The 22,178-nt window shown below is 33.4% G+C and overlaps 3 protein-coding genes across 3 annotated transcripts; 1 reads left to right on the top strand and 2 right to left on the bottom strand.

Moving 5' to 3' along the window:
* The first annotated feature begins 668 nt into the window (after positions 1-668).
* On the top strand, positions 669-2,318 carry LOC116016704 (UDP-glycosyltransferase 92A1). Its single transcript, XM_031257077.1, has one exon. It carries the CDS (start codon positions 749-751, stop codon positions 2,231-2,233), a length of 1,485 nt encoding a protein of 494 aa, XP_031112937.1. The 5' UTR covers positions 669-748; the 3' UTR covers positions 2,234-2,318.
* Positions 2,319-2,616: 298 nt separating this feature from the next.
* On the bottom strand, positions 2,617-6,828 carry LOC116016702 (IRK-interacting protein). Its single transcript, XM_031257075.1, has 2 exons — positions 6,354-6,828; positions 2,617-4,355 (listed from the first exon to the last, which is right to left on the bottom strand). The coding sequence occupies exons 1-2, from the start codon at positions 6,594-6,596 to the stop codon at positions 2,805-2,807; spliced, it is 1,794 nt and encodes a 597-aa protein (XP_031112935.1). The 5' UTR covers positions 6,597-6,828; the 3' UTR covers positions 2,617-2,804.
* Positions 6,829-19,725: 12,897 nt separating this feature from the next.
* On the bottom strand, positions 19,726-22,113 carry LOC116016235. Its single transcript, XM_031256393.1, has 3 exons — positions 20,811-22,113; positions 20,160-20,669; positions 19,726-20,084 (listed from the first exon to the last, which is right to left on the bottom strand). Exons 1-3 carry the CDS (start codon positions 22,111-22,113, stop codon positions 19,726-19,728), a joined length of 2,172 nt encoding a protein of 723 aa, XP_031112253.1.
* Between the last annotated feature and the right edge of the window lie 65 nt (positions 22,114-22,178).

Raw genomic sequence — 22,178 nt, 5'->3', positions numbered from 1 at the left:
TAGTTGTTTGGTTAATAAGCTTTTTGTAACTCCAAAATGCTAAAATTCAAAAGACTACTCAAAGCAGCTTTTTCAATTAGCTTTTTGAGAAAAGAAATTATATCAAATAGCTATCAACTAACAACCAATTTATCAAACAACTTTCTACAATCAGCTAATATTATCAACAAATCATACATTCTAACCCAAACAGCCAACCCAATCAGCCAACAACCATTTACCAAACAGGACCTTAGTATAATAAGTGAATTGAATGTAATGCATTATATTCACTTGGAATGTAATGGATATTTAAGCTATGATTATGGAGTTATTTGAAATTTTTTCTGTTTTTATAATATTTTATTTTACACAAGTAAGTTAATCGTGTAATACTGAAGTGTGTATTTAATAAAATAATAGATATTTTGAAATTTAGATATAAAATTGTAAAACTTTGATGTTATCACAATAGTTTATTTTCACTTTTGATCATTATATTTTATATTTAGTTTTCAAATCTACTTTAAATTTTGTTTCATTTTGAAATTTAGAAATAAAACTTTGATGTTATCACAATAGGTATTTTGACGAATATTCTAGAAATTTGTTTTCCATTCGAATTCATTTTTAATGAGAATTCATCAAAGAAAAGGACTACCACGCTGACCCCAAATTCATAATAATAATGCAATAATGCTACCAACTCTTATCTGGACACTGCTTTCTTCTTCTTCTTCTCTGCAACAAATCCAATCGCCATCTGCTAATGGAAGGGAAAAGGGAAACCATAATTCTGTTCCCTTTCATGGCGCAAGGCCATATAACACCCTTCTTAGCCTTATCTTTCAGAATTGCCGAGAAGGGTTCTTACAATATAATCTTAGTTAACACCCCTCTGAACATCAAGAAACTCCGATCATCTCTCCCGCCCAAATACTCCTCCATTCGCCTTCTCGAAATCCCCTTCGATGGAACCCAGCACGGCCTCCCCCCGGACGCCGAGACCGCCGATATTCTCCCCTACTACGTCGGATTACGCCTCCTCGAACTCTCCCCTTCCCTCGAGCCCGCCTTCAGAGCACTACTCTCCGATGTAATTCGCGAACAGGGAGGACTCAGGCCGCTCTGCGTCGTCGCGGATTTCTTTTTCGGGTGGACGGCCGCCGTGGCGCGTGAGTTCGGAATCTTCCACGCGATTTTCAGCGGCGCCGGCGCGTTCGGTTTGGCTTGTTTCTACTCCATGTGGCTCAGTCTCCCTCACAGAGATTCCGGCGAGGTGGAGTTCACGCTCCCTGATTTCCCTGAAGCTGGAATATTTCACGTCTCTCAGTTATCTCCCAGCTTAGCCGTGGCAGACGGCGCCGACCGTTTCTCCGTTTTCCAGCGGAAAAATCTCCCGACATGGGCGGATTCCAATGGGCTTTTGCTCAACACTATAGCAGAGCTTGAAAATAACGGGTTAGTGTATTTTCGGCGAAAATTAAACGTCCCGGTTTGGGCGATCGGGCCAATATTACTCTCTGAAGATGATCGAGCTAGAATCAGGGCCGGCAAAGAATTTGGGATTTCCCCGGAAGAATGCACAAAATGGCTTGACAAAAAGCCGGAAAGCTCTGTACTTTACATATCTTTTGGTTCACAGAGCACAATCTCAGCAACCCAAATGATGCAACTGGCAAAAGCCTTAGATTCCACCGACAGAAATTTCATATGGGTAATCAGGCCGCCGCTGGGATTCGATCCCGCCGCCGATTTTAGCCCCGAGGAATGGCTGCCGGAGGGGTTCATAGAACGCGTTAAGGTCAACGAAACAGGGCTAATAGTTCTAAATTGGGCGCCTCAGGTGGAGATCCTGGCGCATTCCTCCATTGCCGCATTTTTAAGCCATTGCGGATGGAATTCCGTCCTGGAATCGCTCTGCAACGGGGTGGCGCTCATAGGGTGGCCAATGGCGGCGGAGCAGTTTTTCAATGCGAAATTGTTGGGAGAAGAAGTTGGGGTTTGTGTGGAGGTGGCCAGAGGGACTAATTTTGAGGTGAGATGGAGTGATATAGTGGAGAAGATAGAGATGGTTATGGGGGAGAATGAGAAGGGGAAGGAAATCAGGAGAAAAGCTATGGAGGTTAAAGAGATTATTAGAAATGCTGGTAGAGATGAAGAAGGTTACAAAGGGAGTTCTGTCATAGCCATGGAAGAGTTCCTGAAAGCTGCTGAGATGATGAAGGAAAGAGCAGAGATTGGAAGATTATAATACAGTTGTTGTAAAATTAATTCTTTTGTAAGTATATTTAAGATAAGATTATAAGAAAAAGGTACAGAAAATTGAAGATTGTATATTTCTGCATGTGTCCACTTTCACAAAAGAAAGTTGTGGCCCGACAACTCAATTGGTTTCTGATTGTAGTTAATGATATAGGACCTAGTTCTAATTCTTAACTTGCGATTCCATAACCAACGATTCTAATTGGGTTTAAACTTTAAATTTTAATCAAACTAAAATCGGAACCTTTAGTGTTTCGGTAGACTATATTCATCTCTAGCTCCCGGTGAGTTCCTTATAGGTACCAGGCACTGGCTCTCCTAACTAGAGAAGTAATGTTCTAATAAACATAAATAATAATTTGGAAAAAGCCATTGCACAATCCAAAAGCCATCATTTATTCAACAACCATCCACAAAAAACATCAGATTAAACTACTACAGGTTAGATTACCTACCAATTCAACCACCATCTAGCAATGTTGTGTCTAATGTGCAAGAGTGTCACATTCTGCATCACAGAGTGTAAATAATAACACTAAAAATACAATCTTTAATATAGTTTAGGGTGCAGATTTGTACCTACAAATGACCTTACACCTAAGTACTCTATCCTGCACATAAAACCCGGGCATGACCATGACCTTTACCTGGCTTGGACCTTGCGATCTTTGCCTATCCGCGAAAATATCCTCCATGAAATGAGAATCGAAAGGTCTGTTCTCTTCGATTCTCAGGATCACCAAAGGCGGATAGAACGAAAATGCTAGCAAATGCAGCAGCCAGATGCATTTAGCAGAGACAAAGAACGCTTGGAGAAGCTGCTCGGGCCATGGCCTATTCCAATTAAGAGTCGTAATGATGCAACTCATTTTCTGATCACAGAACTTGCTGAACTCTTCGCTGTAATACTTAGTCCCCTTTCTTAACACTTCATTCCAGCTTAGGTTCCTCAAGGCAACAAAAGACGAGAATTGTGCTTGGCGGTCTTGTTCGGGATCCAAGTGCTTTGGCGAGCCGTTCTTCTGGAAAACGCAATTCTCAAAGTCCTGATAGAGTGACTGGTTTATGATAGCTTCCAAATGGTATAACACTGCCTTTGAGTACTTGGAATTGAGGGTTAGTTTATACGGTTGAAGCAGAAGGTTTAGGTTGTCAGTTAAAGAAGTGTCTGTTTCTTCGATCTGCCTGATAAGAGTTTTGCAGAATTGCTTCACTGATAGTCTTGCCTCTGATACAATCTGCAAGAACCCCTCCAACATCACATCTTCACTCACGGGCATCGAGTTTTCTCCTTCCCCGTCTCCAGATTTCCCCCTTCTCGGAAGATTTTTAAGCTTCATCGGGACCTGTGAGTCCTTCGCTTGAATTGCTAACCTTAAAGCCTTCTTCAGTTCCTCACAGTAGTTCTCCAAGTACTCCAATTTTGCCCTTAGTTCCCCTATAGAAGACTTCATTTCTGCAACTTCCATCAACGCTGCATCTCGACTCTCGTTCGCTTCCGCGAGCTCTTTCCTCAACGATTCAATAGATACCGCCCCTATATCCTTGTACACTTGAGAGACATCCTCGGATTCTGTCCTGATTGGCGAGCATTCGTTCTTGTTTTTCTTTTTCAGCCGAGGAAACAACCAAGAAAAGTTCAACCCTTTGGTCTTGGGCTGTGATTGAACAGAAGAGTGTAAATCTGAGAGTGGCACAACAAGGTTAGAGCTCTTCCCGATCTTGCTAGCTGCATCGCTCTCAGTACTAATAATCGCGGGCTTGCACTTGTTACAAGACGATAGTGATTTAAAGTCCCCCATACTATTTCTTCTCGACCTGCTAAATTCAGGTCCTGGAGAGGCTCTAAGAACTGTAATCTGGTCAGTACAGGAACCCGTTACAGATTTCTGGTCTTCGGCTGGACAAACGTGTGGCGATTCTATGTTGCCATAAGTTGCAGCCACTGCCTTTCTTAAAGACGCATTTGTCTTTCGATAGTCCATTAAAACCGATTCAGTTCCACTTCCATTTCCCCCTCCTCCAAGGTTATAGTCATCCCAAAGTTCAGAATAGTTTTGATTTTCTAGCTGCAGTTGCTTGTACCCTGGCAATGGCTCATCTTCATAACTCTGTCAAAGTCCCACGTGGTGGATCGTGAACAAACATGGTTATGCCACAATAATACTAGGACTAAACGGGATGTTTTGAAAAAAAAAAAAAAAAACTAAAAGTAGACTGACACCAATAAATTTGAGATAAAAAATGGAATTAACTCATTTTTTAATGGTTTGGCATTTTTCTAAAAAGAAACTAAAGCTGTGCACTTAAAATATTCAGAACCGGGCTTCATGTTTAAGCTTCATTATTTTAAGGAAGAACTGGACCAATAGCAAAGAGTTTGAATGCAATTATTCCAGCAATCATAATGGCACATTAATTGCTTGTATTCTATTACTATAGATTCAAGTCCTAATATTTATATTGACTTTTCTTATTTGATTACCAAACAAATTCTTTTTGGACGGGTGATGAGCTCGGTTAATTAATTGAATATAAAAAATTAAATTTTTTTTATAGTGTTGATAATATTCACTATAATCATATATTTTATATCTAGTTGTAATGGGTACTATTATCACGGGAGTTAATATTATTGAGTACTATAAATACCATAGAAAATCTTAAAACTCCAAAAAAGGGACCTAATTGTATTTACTGTAGGCACAGGTGCTAATATTATCTTATACAATTAAGGATAATATACTATCAGGTACAATCAATATTATAGAAAATTCCAGAAAATTTTGTATTGCCATATGTCATAGAAAATCCAAAAAGGAAAAAAAAAAAAAAGCTTATGATTATTTTGGATATCCACAATTAAGTATAATATATTGTCGTCAATGACTTTGTAGTTTATTAAAACGAAATGACTCGAGATCATTGATTGTTCATTTGGGAAGGTCACTTTGATTTACTAGAGCACAAAGCCTACTTTAGGTACATTGAAACTCAAAAAGTTAGGCTTTCTTTAGCACATAGCCACATGATGTGCGTACTATGTCTACATGATTATTGTATACTCCATGTATGTACATCAGTGTGTGTATATATATATATATGATAAAGAGAAAGCTAATAAAAAGCAAATGCCTATTATAACCAAACAAAAGTAAGCACTTGAAAAGATGTATTATTGCTTCATTCATTGAACTTAATAATAATTTCCCTAATAATGGAGATTTATATTTATACTAATAATAAAGAATAAACTATTGAAATAAAAATAATGCTATTTGTACAAATTTTCTTTTTTTGTGTGCTCATTAATTAATTCGTAATAAAATTAACCAACTTATAGATAATCAATAAATATAAATAATTATGTCGTATAACCAACTTATAGATAATCAATAAATATAAATAATTATGTCGTATAACCAATTTATATTGATAATCAATAAATATAAATAATCATGTCGTTTGTCATAAGTCCCGTCATTTGATACATTAACAACTATTTGGTACAATTAACTTTTTTTGTCATAAGTCCCGTCATTATGAAGTTGCTGTTGTTTTCAAAAAAAAAAAAACTTTTTTTGTTTCCACAAAATAAAGCCAATTTTAATTAACAAGTAATAGGCGAAGGCACTAATTAAAGAATTGACAGCACTATATTATTGCTACATTTGTAAATTACTGAAATGTCCCTTAACTACAGGGATTTCACTATTTTGATTTTTGACTTTCAATTTCATCTCTTCATTATCAATTTTATACCTATTGTACTATTTTTTAAGGTACTATTTCATTCAAAATTTATCTATTTTAGTTTCTTAAAGACTAAAATAAGTACAAATTTGACAATTAATAATATTATAGAATGAAATTAAAAATCAAGATTTAAAATGGTAAAATTCTGAATAGTTGGGGACCATTTTAGTAATTGCTAAATTAATTGCAACTTTATCTTATTTATGGAGAATTATAGTAATGCATAAATGACCCCCAAATTCAAGAAATCTTGGTTTGTAAAGAGAGTAAAAAAAAAAAAAAAAAAAAAAAAAAAGCAGGAAAAAAAAAGAGTAAAAGAAGAGAAATAAATAAGGGGATTTCTTAGTTCTTACTGGTGTGAAAACAGGGTAATCTTGAGCAGAGAGCTGGGGATGAAGATGGTGAGAAACAGGGGAAGCAGAAGAAAATCTGAGATTTCCAGGGCTATTACCCTGCACCAGGGCGGCGTGAAGAGCTCTGAGCTCCACAGCTTTAGCAATGGCGGCTTGAATCTCTTGCCGTCTAAATTCATTGGTTCCTCCGTCTCCGTTAACCTCCTCGCCGTCTTCTTCAAAGATTTGGGTTGCAGAAGCCATGGAAAACAGAGCAATTACGATAAGTGATAACCCACAAAAAGAAGAAGAAGAAGAGTGTAAATTTGTCACGTATGTCTACATTATTTGAGCAGAAGAGAACAAGGGGAGGGGGTGGGGGTGGGGGGAATCCAACGGTTGGATTTAGTTTGCAGAGAGATGGATCATATCATATCCAGGGAAGAGTTCTGGAGGACCAGAAAAAGAGAGACAGAAGAGGAGTGGGGTGGTTGGGAGATGGGGGGTGGGTGGGTGGTGGAAGGGTATCTTGAAGGCTGAAATCCAAAATGAGGATTTGTCTTGGCACTCAAAGATGTTAATGGGGTGAGTGCATGTGAAGCAAAAAGAGAGTGGACACACAAAGAGGTTGATGTGTTGGGTGTTTACTAGTAGTTTTCACTGTCTGCCCAGCACACGATTTTTAATTGCTAAATTATTATTATATTACTTCTACTTTACCCTTATTTATATTTTCATGAGAAAGGGATATCTTTAAGTTATGAGAAGAGAAGTCATTGAGAAACCTTATGTGAAAGACGTAACTAAGAAGATGTTAGTAAAAGTCAAACATTGAACCATCCAGATATTATAATCAATTAATCATGTCTACTCGGTCACTTACCTTTTTCAGTCTTTCGAATAGTAATGTCAAAACTGGCTGATCCACCTCACTGTGAGCTTTTAATTTTTTTGCGGGCCTACCTTTTAAGCTTGCGGGCTAGGATTCATACATCCTTAGCCCACCCCACGCGGGTTGGCGGGCCCTACAAATCGACCCGCGGGCTTCTAGTTTTGCTCTTTAAAAAAAATAAAAATAAAAATTATAGTGTGTACACATGAATATAAATATATATTCATGTGTAAACAGTACACGTGAATATATATTTATATTAATGTACAACGTATATATATTTTTTATTAAAAAATATATATAGCGGGTTGCGGGTTGCGAGTCATCTCTTTTATAACCCTAACCCATCCTACCGCGGGGCGGGTGCAGGCCAACACGCGAGTTTCGACCCACTTTGACAGTACTACTTTCGAGACATGGTTATGTAGATTTAATCATTATTTGAGTGCCAAATTAACACTTTTATCATAGTGTCACATTAGAACCAAATCACCACCTGAGCATAGCTCAGTGATCTAAAGTTTGAGTGTAAGGGTGTAGTGCCCCACGTAGACCTAGGATTGAACCTCCAATGGAGTAGGGCGAGGGGGAGGGGGATGAGACTCCTAGATTAAAACCAAAAAAAAAAAAACAAAAAACGCAGCACTCAAATCATTGTGTCACAAAAGCACATTTCACATGTTCCTTGAGTGATATTCACCCTCTCTTAATATAATTTTTTCATGTGTTTTGATTTCTTTATCTTGTGTAATAATAATAATAATAATAATAATAATAATAATAATGATAGATTAAGTCCAAATAAAGGCTTTATATATATGTGATGCTTTTTGGCTAAGGAATGGAAGTAGGGAAAGGCAAGAGTGAAGGCCAGTTTTGTCCACGAGAAACACTACCAGAGAGCTATCCATCCAAGGGCGAAAGGGCGAGGAAAAAGTGGGGAACACAAAATTCCAATTCCTTCCAAGGACTTGCTATGCCGCTAAAATCCATCATATATGTTCCCTCACCCACCAAGTCCGCTACTTTCTTACAATCAAAACAACAATGCTAATCATAATGTATATATATTATCACATTATACATTTTGAATATATATGCAATTAATTATTTGTAACTTTATAACCCTTCCATTTAGACTAGGTATCCTTTTCGGATGAATTATATGAGTAAGTATTGAGTGCACCACATATCTCAGCAGCAAGATTGAAAAAATCGTTAGGTGCTCCTCGGACGCCCGTGTGTGTGTATATATATATATATATATATATATATATATATATCATATCTCAGCAGCAAGATTGAAAAAATCGTTAGGTGCTCCTCGGACGCCCGTGTGTGTGTGTATATATATATATATGTATATGTATATATTTTAAATTTGATGATTTTTTTAAAAACTTGTTAATACTTGATAATTATAAACTATTTAATATTTTAATAGTTAACCTAAAAATCTAGACGTTATTTTGAGTCAAATAACTTTTTTTCTAAAATAAAATATAATAGCTAAATGGTCGATTAGATGGCCTAGTTGACTGGTCGCCTAGACCACCAATTATGGTGATACGCTAGGCGGCCTGCAGGCGGCTGGTGTCGATCGAGATTTTTGCAATAATGATCAATAGTAAATTTGAATAAGTTGGTATAAATATCATAGTCGATTTGACCATAATTTATTGAAAGTACCATTTCAAAATTGAAATTATGACCTTATTACTTAGATTTATTGATTAAAACTATTATATTATAGTGTTTTTAGGTATTATAATTATTGATCTAACATAATGAAACTACATTTGTATATTTATACTCATTTATATTTTAATTTATTGTATAATTTAAAATTAAAATTAAACTTTCCGCGAAGTTACTTTAATTTTTATGTAGTGATAGGAAAGAATAATGTGTGGGTGGGTCTAAGCCAAGCCGTCTTGACCACTCAACTACACAAATATCCATAAAAATTCCCATCACTTCACAAAAGGTTACAGAAGCAACCAAAATGCATGGAAGGCTGATCGATTTAAGAAAATAAATACACATCACTTAATTCAAATAATAAAAGAAATTACAAAAAATGTCCACGCCCTACACGGGTAATTTGTAAATTTACTAGTTTATTTAATTACACAACTTATGAGTATTACAATTAAATTATTTTCACTTTTTATTTTTTGCAACTTACATTTTTATAATGGATATTATAGAATTTCCTCTTCAATTAGTTAAACAAAAAGAAGGGTCTAGTGGTATAGGAGGATTAATTAATGGTTTTAATATAAGGCTAATGGAATTCCAGGTAGGATTAAGGAATGTTTAATGTAAAGATTTTGACGTTGTTCCCAATGACTGCTTTGTTGGAAAATTCTGGAATTAAAATATAAAAATAGACCTTCCCAAATCTCAATCAACTGCCCTCAAATAAAGCTATCTGTATTCGTCAACCTCCACATGCAAAAAGTTGTGCACTTTCCCCTCTTCTTTTCTTCTCCTTTTAAAAAAATGAAAGTACGTTAGCAACTAGGTTTGGATTTTTATGTCCTGGTCACTCATGGATGTGGAGAATTATTATCCCCTCTAATTTTTTTTTTAAATTAATCACGAAAATTTGCAACGTAACTATTATCTAATTTAAAAGTGTACACTAGATAAATCTCGTTTTGTAACTTTAGTTGACAAATAACCATAATGAAAATAAATCAACCTCGTTTGCTTATAGCTGATCAACTCAAACAAAAAAATTGCTTCAAAACTTTTTTTTTTATCTCTTTAAAATGGAAATTACGCATACGATCTTTAACTTATTTTTGAATTATAATATTATTACACTTTTAATTTTTTTAAAAAGTCTTATCCTTTAATTGTTTATTGATGTGAGTTGTTAATGTTGTTTATTGTTTAATAGAACCATCCAAATCCATTAGAAAGGAAATGGCAACTTTAGTTTTAGTTGTGACTGTGTTATAAATTTAGTCAATCATTTATTGTTGGGATAAATTACTAAATTTAGTTTTTAAGTTTGTAGCAAAATAACCAATTTGATTTTTAGATCATTGCTTAATGGAACCTTAGCATCATGGAGCAAATTTATCACTTGACTAAAAAATTTAGGTATTAAATCTAAATGATCACAACTTAATGACTAAGGTATTATTTGTCAATTAGCGATTAGTGATTGGGTTTTAATGTATTATTAGCTAGTTTTACCAACTAACAATATTATTAATTGTTTATAGAAATATGTTTAATTTGATAAAATTAGTTGTTAATTAATTGGTAACATACAAATGACTTCTAAGTTCTAATGATATGAATATATTTCATAATAACAATTTATTAATAATATAGTTGACGTTAAATAAGTTACCCGATAATATTTGAAAAGTAATTAGAATTGTATTGCCTAGAGAGTTGAATACAAGAATTAGAGCATGTTCTTGCCTACTGAAATGTTTCCTACTTATACTAATACCTACAATGTCTCTCTGCTCAGGTTTCCATAGTAATGAAGAGCTGAGCCTACATTGAGTGTGATCTTCACCATAATTGCTTCCTCTTGAATAATATTTCTGTTACGTGAGCCTTGGTTTCAATTCTTTGGGTGGTTCAGGTCGAGTGTCTGCCCAATTATCTTGTCAATAGTAATTACATCTAATAAATAATATTAAATGAAAAATATTATTTGTATTTAAACAACAATTAAAAACTTATAGTGATAAAGAATTGATAAAAACAATCATTATATCATGAGCAAAGAAAAATATAAAATCAGAAAAATAGGTTAATTGTATATAAAAAAAGGTAAGCATAATATAAAAATTATTATATTTAATGGTGTTATTTAATTATGTTAACAACTTGGAGGGAATAAACAATAAAAAAAAAAGAATAAAAGTTGAAAAAATTAATTTGTAGTGTACAAGAAAGTAGGTATAATGTACAAGTAACAATATAGTGACAAATTACGTGAGCATATTTTCTATTCTTTATCATCAATGATTTTCATATAATTTTATATTTTTTATAAGGTTATTATATATAATAAAATGTTCCATTAATATAGCGTATAGATTTGATGTGCCATTATACAGATGACAAATAATGAAATAAATTTGGGAATATTGTAATTTACATTGATATGATAACCATGATGCAAGAGGTTGTGGTTAATATTTACATATTTATGTTTGAAAATGACATTACATAACTAAAAGATGGACCGTCATGTTATTGTATCGTATTTTCAGAAATAGAATGCAAATTCAACTTTATTGTTTAGTCTAGTACAACTCATATTTTAATCAAATATTGATAAATGTAATAACTTTAAATTCAAGAAAATGAATACAAATTTAAAATTTTAAAGCCTTTTGAGTTGTTAGTCTTGTCGAGTCAATAGTTTTATTGTTTTCCACCGTCTAATAACCTAACCCATATTTTAATAGGGTTAGGCCAACCCAATTTAAATAATAGCCATACATTATATGACGGTCCATATATAAGGGTGCTTTATATATAAGGGGTGAGGAGGGGTGAGGTAGGGTAGGGGAAGGGGGTAGCTGTCCCCACTGTCTCCATACTGGCTCCGTCCCTGATTCTACATCATATGATGAGCTACAGCTTCACCTATAAATATTACCTAAGTTTAAATATTTGTCAAGTGTTTAAAGTTTATAGTATAATATTTCGTATTTTTTTTACATAGATTTAGATCAATGAACACTATGTACGTTAGCTTGGGTTAGGCTTTCATGAAAATTATTCAAATCAGATTTATATAAATTATTGTTCATGAAAACCTAGTATATATACTAGCTATCTCTTTAATTAAGGTTAATAACCCTAAACACATACAGTAGTCGGTACTGGACACAACAATTATCCTAGCTACTAGCTAGGGGAAAATCGACCAACTTTTGTCGCTAATGACAACAAATCATGTTCGTTGCAGGAACTTCATAAAACAATTATGATAAAATAATTCTTTATGATATGCCAATTATAGTGTAATAATTGTGGTGATAAATTAAAATTAATAATAATAAGAACAACAATAATAGCAGCATTAATATTAATGCCAAAAGAAGTGCTTACCATCATATAATCTGATCTATATATACATACTTAAAGCTGGCGACTTGTTTGCACGTAAAGTTGACGAGCTTGGGAGAGGAACCTATATCCTGCAGCAGCCCATAACAGAAATTGTGGAAGCTCTAGAGGATGACGACTTTGGCATCTAGTTTGGCGCCAATGGAAGCAGTAGTATAACAACCTTTTCTGGGTATCCCCTTCCAGCTGATCAAAAAATTATACCTACTTAGGTCATAGTTTTTTTTTGCAATTAGGTAACTAAACTTAAAATTTGTGCAATTGACATTAAACATGCAAAAAATGTGCAATTGAGATTTAAAAAAAAAAATTCAACATAATTCAATCACATTACTCACATGTTATTATTAACATTTTTCTTTTCTCTACCATGCTAGTTGGGAGCAAAGATTGAAATATTTTTAACTCAAATTGTACATGAATTGAAAAATTGAAACAAAAAGTCTTAATTGCACATATTTGGTTTGTTTAATGGTTTAATTGCACAAGTTTTAAGTTCATTACTTCAGCGGTCTAATTGCACAAAAACTATGAGTTAGTGTCATATTTGTTTTTTTTTTTCTTTTCAAAATTTTTTAATGAATTTACAAACATTGGAGATCGACTATGACATCCTTTTCATTTATATACCACTTGACTATAACGCCATTGATATTTGTTAATGATTTAATCGCCAAAAGATGAAAATTTGAACCGGTAATTGAAATTTTCAGATAGTCCGATTGTTAGTCTACTGTTTCACTTACCTCATTATTGATAAATTTTCATACTTTCTTCCCAAAGGTTGAATCACCAACCCCAAGAATCCCACGCCTCTGCCCGACAGAGCATCCATGTAAATATGGTAACTCGATTAGCTGTACACATAGGCTAGACCTTTGTTTACTTCGCATAAGGAGCCCCCATCGCTTTAAGAAATTGTTCCACACCACGGCTGGTGATACTCGATCCTTAGTCTTTCATTTCAAACTTCATCCTTATGAGTAACTGAGGTGTCCATGCAGACAATAAATTTTCATACTTAAGTTCATAGCAGGATGCTAAAATTGTCAAATTGTGTTTCATTCCCTCAAACCAAACAAAAGAATAATGGTTCCATACCCTTTACTTCTCCAACATGGAATGAACATAAACTCCAAATAGTCCAACCAAAACTTACCCCAATAAAATCATTATTAATTTAATAATCCGTACGTATTGTTTATTCCTATGTTGAAAAGCAAAAGGGGTAAAAGGCCCGGGATATGATACGGTATCCTAGTCCGGCCTAGTGCGTAATGTTTGCTGGCTTAGCTTCCTCGTATTCTGCTTTGTATTTGTCTTGTTCTGTTTGTTCCACGGAATGCAACAATATTCTTGTTATTGTATACACTTGTGTTGTGCATATCGCCCTTAGGCTTAAAACTTTGTTGATATGAGCAATATTCATTTAATAAGGATTGAATTAACTAAATAGTTATTAATTAATTGTGGTTGTGTTTGTATCTATCTTCTCCTAAACTTTACCCATGTGATCGGTTGAGCTGTAGTTTGTATCTATCTCTCTTAGGAATTGATTTTATGCCGCCACTTGTTAGGACTTGTAATTTCACTTTGATTCGATCTTTTTAATTTATTTTAAATTAATTATTTAAAATAGTTAATTGATTAAGTTGTGTCTTGAAACAGTTAGAAGTAACAACCTTATGTATATGAGTAATAGGGCTGGACTCAAAGCCCATCCAAGACTAAGCACATTACTTTTTGCCTTAATTGCAATGTCAAGGTTATGGCACTGGATATATTATGATCCATGAAATATATTGGGTTCAATCCAACCACTGAAACTAGCCCATTTACTCAACAAAAACATGTATTAATTCATCATCACTTTATGGGGCAAATTATGCTATAATGTTGGCTTTATGGACTATACTAAACTTCTTGGCTGGCCTTTAACCAAAAAAAAAAAGAAAAAAAAACTTCTTGGCTGGCTATGGCTCCATACCTGACAATTCGTATAAACAGGTTTAGTTGACATGATAGTGACATGCACACGATAAGATTAAACACGAACATGACATGTTAAGGTAATGTAATAGAATTTTAAACACGAATATGTGCAATTTTTTAACAGGTTAAATTGGTTCACATGCACGATAAACACAATTAGTTAACAAATTTTTGGTTTACACGATATGACATGATAACTCATTTAAAACCCATTAGACATGTTAACAAGTAGTATCACAAAATTGCCAACTCTAGGCTATGCCTCCAGGAAGAAGAGGCTATATATTTCCAGTGGTTGATGCATATACAAAACAGTAGGTCACAACAAACGTCATAAACAATGTTGGTTCTGCAAATGAATTGAAAAATTATCCATCTAGCTACAAGGAAAGAAAGTAAAAATGTGATTAGGTAGAGCATCATTTTTGTATTTAAATGTTACAAGTTTGATTCTTGTCAGCATTTTTTTGAGTTATTTTTCTAGTACGTACAATTTGTCTTTCTTATGTTGTCGTGGTCTTTCTAGCATGCTTTCTTAGATATTTTTATACAGAAATGAAATTTACCTAATAATTCCCACAAGTTTACATAGTCTTCCAGAGAAAGAATTTTTTTTTTTAAAAAAAGAAGAAGAAGTAAAGATTCCTTTGATGAGAACAATAGTTTTGTGAATAATCTTATTAGTGATCAATCCATGGATATGAAATTATGAAGTATGAAGATATGTATTTATAAGGATACAAAGAGTACGTTCATGTCAAAATTAATAAGAATGATAAATGATAATATTCCCAAATCCCAATAATATATATAGGGTGTGAGTCCTAATATCTTCCAATTAAAATTTGTGGTGGAAGATAGTTCCCCAAAAATTGGATAATGACCCAGAGAACTCAGCCACTCAGGACAATAACGACTAAAACTAAAGACATGAAATGCAGTTAACATGTATTTTGTTGATCAGACTTTGCAGCTTGAAATGCAGTTAACATGTATTTTGGTGATCAGACTTTGCAATTTATTGCAAACTGACCACTATGGTATTGAATATTGGCCTCCCCAACATATAATTTGAATATAAGTTTTATAGAATTAATTCCATTTAGGGATTTTCGAGTATAGCGATTTTATCACGTTTAGTCATAAATTTTCAAATTAATCATTTGTGGTCGTGCTTCAAATTTCAAGATATCCACTTGTGGTCCTTTAATTTTCAAATTTTAACTAGTCGTGGTCCTTCAACTTTGAAATGTTAACCAGTCGTGGTCCTTCTGAAAGGACGATTTTGCCGGGCTAAAACTAACAGAAGGACCACGACTTGTTAAAATTTGTAAGTTGAAAGACCACATGTGGTTAACTTGAAAGTTTAAGACTAAATGACATGGCAAAATCACTATACTAAGAGGACCCCATATGACATTAATTAACTCATGTTTTATATTTTATAGAGCAAATTTCACTTTTAACCTTCGACTATTGTGATGGCATCGTCACATTTAATTTAGTCTTACTCTTTTGGTTTTGTTAGATTACATTCCAACTTTCATTTGTTTTCCAAATTCCAACTATCAAAAAGGAAATTGAGAGACATTATCTTTTCCATAGTGTAATGCTTATGTATATTAAACTTTGATTTTTTTATGAATATATAGAAGAAACATTATGAACGTACTACATATTTAGTGAATAGAAATATATATGATGTGCTTTCAGTTTAGTATTTATATACATTAAGTTTAGATTTGTGATCATATAAAATAAATATTATGAAAATAGTACATGATAAATGTTATTAAACATGATGCGCTTGTAGTGTAATACTTATGTACATTAAACTTTATTTTTATGAACATATAGAATTGACATTACGAACCTACTGCGGGCATACTAAGTAAATGAAAATAGATCAGATATAATATATTTACATTTTAGTATTTATGTACATTAATGTTTAGATTTATGAATATATAGAACCAATATTATAAACACAATAAATGAAAAATGTTACGGAGTATTAAATATATATAATACAATTATTGATGCTATTAACTACTTGATAATGAATACTTACCTAATTAGCTTTACAAAATTAATTATAATTTTTGTATTTCACAATTTAGCTTATTGGTGTAAAAATCTCAATAATTATATCCTGGGACAATTATATCCAATGAATTGAAAAATATCCCATCTAGCTACAAGAAATGAAAAAAAAAAAAGTCTCAAAATGAGTGTACAAAGTAAATTGAATATGATTTTTGTACTTGATGGTCACATGTTTGATTTTTATCAATACCCTCAAAATTAGTGGATACGGATTTCCTTGTAAACCAAAGAAAGAAAAACAAAAGTGATAGTGACAAAAGGAGGAAAAAAATACAAGTGATGGTGATAAAAGTAAGACTAGTAAAGAGAGAAGAAATTAAGGATTCAATCAATGTTTCACACCGTTTTATATTCTTAGTTGTTGACAGAGTATACTTACAATTTGTGGTGGAATAAATTCCCATAGAAATTGGTTAATGACTTAGAGAGCTCAGGATAGTGACAACTAAAAACTTGCAAGTTGCAATGCAACTATCAAAATTAACATGAATTTTCGGTGATAAAAATAACGTAACTATTTTTTTTCAAAAAATAAAAAATAAAAAAAAATTACGTAACTAATACTCGACTTTGCAATTTATTGCAAACTAAGCACATTAGGATTGAATTTTGACCTGCCTAGCATAAAATTTAAATATTTGTTATTTTAAAGAACAAATTTTACTTTTAATATTTGATTAGCGTGTTATTGTCGTATTTAGTCTCATTTTAATTTTTTTTTTTTGCATTAATTACATCCTCGACAATTCGATAAAGTGTATGTCATTTTTCCATTAATTCGTATAAACGGGTTGACATGATAAGGTTAAATAAGGGCATGACCCGTTATGGTTAACATAATAAAATTTTAAACACGAACATGTGTAATTTTATAACGGGTTAAATGGGTTAACACGATAGACATACACACTTAGTTACATGATACCTCATTTAGAACTCGTTAGACATGTTAATATAATTTTCTTTTTTGAAAATAAAACTTTAGAAAAAAAATTATTTTATTAGATCTGATCTACACTTAAATCAACAAAATAATATATATATTTAATTCATAACATACCATAATATTCATAAAATGATAAAATAATACTTAAAAATCATAACTAATACTAATTAATATTAATGACAAAAACTTGTGTGAGACCGTCTCACCGTGAGACGGGTCGAGTCAAGATGCAAATGTAACACTTATATGCACAAATGTCGTACTTATATGCTCAAATGTAATAATAATCAAGAATAAAATTTTTGTTACTTATAAGGGTAAATGTAATACTTTTAAGGGAAAATACAATACTTTTACATTTCGATTTAAAAGTATTACTTTTTTCCTCAAAAGTATTATATTTGCCCTTATAAGTAAGGGGCACTTGTCAACATTACTTATTATGAAAAATGTATTACTTTTTCTCTTATAAGTAACAAAAATTGTATTCTTGATTAGTGTTATATTTGAGCATATAAGTATGACATTTGCACATATAAGTATGACATTTGCATGATGCTTTGACCCGATCCGATCTGTCTCACAAATAAGGATTCGTGAGACGGTCTCACAAAAGTGTGACCCAATATTAATGGATTAAATCGGTTGATCGGTGAATACATGAATTTTAATGAGTTCTTAATTAGTCAACCTATTAAAAGTAATAAATACTAACTTGTTATTTGTGTGTCTAATTTCGTATCATGCTATGCCTCCCGGAAGAAGAGGCTATTTCCTGTGGTTGATGCATACATTGATACAGTAGGTCACAACAGACGTTAAAAGATGTTGGTTCTGCAAATGAATTCAAAAATTCTCCATCTAGCTACAAGGAAAGAAAGAAAAAAGTTCAAAAAGATGACCGAGTGGGTAGAGTATAATTTTTGTATTTAAAGATTACAAGTTTGATTCTTATTAACATTTTTTCAAACTATTCTAGTGCAATTTATCTCTTATGTGGTTGTGGTCTTTCTAACATGCTCTCCTAAACAATTTTTACGCAAAAGTAAAATTTACCTAGCAGTGTCTAGAGGTTTACATGGTCATCGAAAGAAAGATTTTTTTTTTTGAAAAAAATGAAAATGTAAGGATTCCTCCTATTAAAATTTGTGGTGGAAGATAGATCCCAAAAAATTGGTTAATAGACTAAAGACTAAAGACTTGCAATACTGCTATCATAGTTAACATGTATTTTGGGTGATCAGACTTTGCAATTTATTGCAAACTGACCACTATGATATTTATTTGTAAGTCTTTTGTCTTTAGTGGTTGACGGAGCAAACTTACAATTTGTGGTAGAAAAAACTTTCTTAAAAATTGATTAATGACTAAGAAAATTAAGGATAATGACAAAAGACTAAAGACTTGGTAACAATGCAACTATCAAATTTAACACAAATTTTGGGTGATTAAAATTACGCAATTAATACTGGACTTTGCAATTTATTGCAAACTGAGCATATTGGTATTGAATATTGGTCTGCCTAGCGTAAAATTTAAATAATACAGATTTTATATTTTAAAGAACAAATTTTATTTTTAATATTTGATTAATGCGTCATTATTACATTTAGTCTCACTTTTTTTTTTTTTTTTTTTTTTTTGGTGCATTACATCCTTGGCTATTCGATAAACGACTATATCACCATTTTCCATTCCACCAATCATGCAATGGTAGAACTGAAGATCGTGTATAATTTTCTATACTACGTCAATTAGCATGTGTTTTGGGTGAACAAAATTACGTAATTAACAATTATATCAACACCTTTAGAATTTGAAAATTTAACACCACATCTTTAATTTGTATCTTGTGACAATTGTATGTATCCAATTATAACATTTGACTCAAGAAATAATCAGACCATAAAATCATTTTTAAACATCATTTATCAAAATTTCTACTGCATATAATGAATAAATTACATGTTAACATAATTTATCAAATGGTAAAATAATGACAAAATTTTAAATTAAAGACTAATTGTGATAAGTAAACAAATTAAAGTCAAGAATGTAATGTAATAAAAATTAAAGAATAATAAGACTAAATGCAACAATAATTAAAAATTAAAAGTGGAATTCGGTCTTGCAACGAACAATTATATGTTAGGTTATAAAAGTGTAGTGATAATAATGCCTCCACGCAAAAGTCTGCAGTTAAAAGAAATACAATAAATTAATGATGATCGATGGTGCCAAATAAACAAAGAAATTAATTGAAGTCATAATTATCATTTTTTTTTTTTTTTTTTATGGCAAAAGTCTACATAGTCAATTTTTTTTTTTTTTTTTTTTTTTTTTTAGGAGGATAATCTAGGGGTCAAAAGACCCCTCCAGTCATACAAAAGAGAAGAGATAACAGAAGGAGGTAAAGAGATGGGGGTGAAAAAAACAGATGGAGAAAGGAGATTACAACCAAAAGAAGCTAAAGAATCTGCAACCTTGTTTGTTTCTCTATATGAGTGAGCAATTGAAGATGACCATGACGAGAGCAATTTTCGAATGGTGAAAATTGATTGTCTAATCTTCCATGGGATTGGAGCTTCGTGATTAAGAATGAGATGGACAAGAACTGAGGAGTCCACTTCAATGAGAGTTGGTTTACGAGCTGCCAGATCACACCATCTCATAGCAAAGGCAAGAGCAAGAGCTTCCGCTTCTAGTACACAGGAAGTTGTAAGGGGAAAAGATAATGCAACAATAAAAAAACCTTCAGAGTTTCGTAGGATCGCACCTCCTCCACAAGAGATTGCTGAAAAGGAAGCATCAGAATTGAGCTTTAAGCGTCCAATGGGAGGGTGTTGCCATTTAATCCAAAGGGTCTTCTTTGGTCTCGGGTTAGTGAAAGAAGTCACGAGACCGGCTTCAATAAATCTTTGGTCGGAGGCTTTTGAGGAACAAAAGGGATGGGTTACCGAAAAGGCAAGGAAATCATTTTTAATCTCCCAAATAATACGGTCCTGCGAGTAGCGCCCTCCTTCATAAATCAGAGTGTTGTACTTCTTCCATACATTCCATAGAATAAAGCAAGGCATTAATTTTCGAATGGTAGCTGAAACATTACTCCATCCGTCTTCTGGTTCTGCTGATAGCCACCAGACATGGCATGTTGTTCGAACTGAGGTGGCAAGACCAAGATTGACATTGAAGAGGTTTGCAAAATAAATCCAAATTTCTATAATGCTTGAACAACTCCGCATGCAATGTTCAAGAGAAGCATTCTCATTCCAACAGAAAGGGCAAACTGAAGGTTGGTGAAAACCAAATTTTTGAATACAATCCGGAAAGGGAAGATGACGATGAAGCATTCTCCAAAGGAAGACTGAGATTTTTTTGGGTATTAAATTTGACCAAATATTTGAATAAGACAAAGTGACACACTTACTTGGACGGAAGAGGTTGTAAGCTGTGTCGAAGGTGAAAGATCCCAAGGTAGAAGGTTGCCAGATCAACTCATCCTCTAAGAAAGTGATGTTATCCTCAACTGTAGAAGACACAGATTTCATTCGTCGCCAAGTTATTGAGTCAGAATAACTCGAAGGTTTGTTTGGGTTTGGATGCAGGATTCTCATGTAGTCACTCCATATGGTGCCTCCTTTGCAGTATGAAAACCAAAGTTTGGCAGCAAAAGTGGATTGCAAAGCCGGTAAAGATCTAAAACCCAAGCCTCCCTCTTTTTCTGGAAAACAAAGTTTGGACCAGGAAGTCCAATGCCTTTTATTGTGACCTTGGTTAGAACCCCAGAAAAAGTTTGCCATCCTTTGCTCAATAGAGTGGATAACTCCTTTAGGGAGTTGTATCGAAGCCAGTGAGTACAAAGGGATTGTTGATAGGACGTGTTTGATCAAAATGATTCTTCCGCCTGTAGAAAGAAGTTTTCTCTGCCAGCCAAGTAATCTTTTGTCAATCCCATCTAGGATATGTTGGTAGTAAAAGCTTTTATTTCTTCCTTTAAACAAATTGACTCCAAGATATTTGAAAGGAATAGTGTGTCTATGCATACCAAGCTCTCGAGTGATTGTGTTGATTCTTGCTGTGGAAGCAAATTTTGAAGTAACAAAGAAACTTTTGGAAAAGTTGATTTTCTGTCCTGATGCTTGCTCATATTCTTGAAGTGTAGCCTTTATATTCTGCAAGGATTTTCGGCTTCCACTTGCAAAAATAAGAATATCATCTGCAAAAGCAAGATGAGTAATGATCGGGCAAGCAGCTGAGGGGTTCTTGTATGGTTGAATCATACCTGTCCCAACTTTCCTGACTAAAGCTCTTGAGAGTCCTTCTGAAGTCAGTATGAATAGCAAAGGTGATAGGGGGTCACCTTGTTTAACTCCTCTTGATGGTTGGAAGAAACCGCTACTCACTCCGTTGACAAGAACTGAGAAGCGCGTGGCAGTGAGGTTTTGCATGATTAGGTTGACAAAAAAAGTAGAGAAGCCAAATTTGAGAAGTAGAGCTTTCAGGAAAGGCCAAGCTACACGGTCAAATGCTTTCATCATATCAAGCTTGATTGCAACATTACAACCACGACATCTTTTATCAATTGATTGTAAGAGTTCCATGGCCAGGAGAATGTTGTCTTGAATCGACCTTCCTTTAACAAAACCAGCTTGTTCTGGAGATATAAGAATTGGAAGGATGTTGCGCATCCGGGTTTCTGGAGATATAAGAAATGGAAGGATGTTGCGCATCCGGGTTGCTATGATGCGAGTGAAAATCTTGCTTACAAAGGAGCATAGTGATATTGGCCTAATTA

The sequence above is a fragment of the Ipomoea triloba genome, chromosome 4, assembly GCF_003576645.1.
Source record: "Ipomoea triloba cultivar NCNSP0323 chromosome 4, ASM357664v1".
Classification (NCBI taxonomy): domain Eukaryota; kingdom Viridiplantae; phylum Streptophyta; class Magnoliopsida; order Solanales; family Convolvulaceae; genus Ipomoea; species Ipomoea triloba.
The sequence above is the reverse complement of the archived record's forward strand: the minus strand, read 5'-3'. Positions and strand labels throughout refer to the sequence as shown.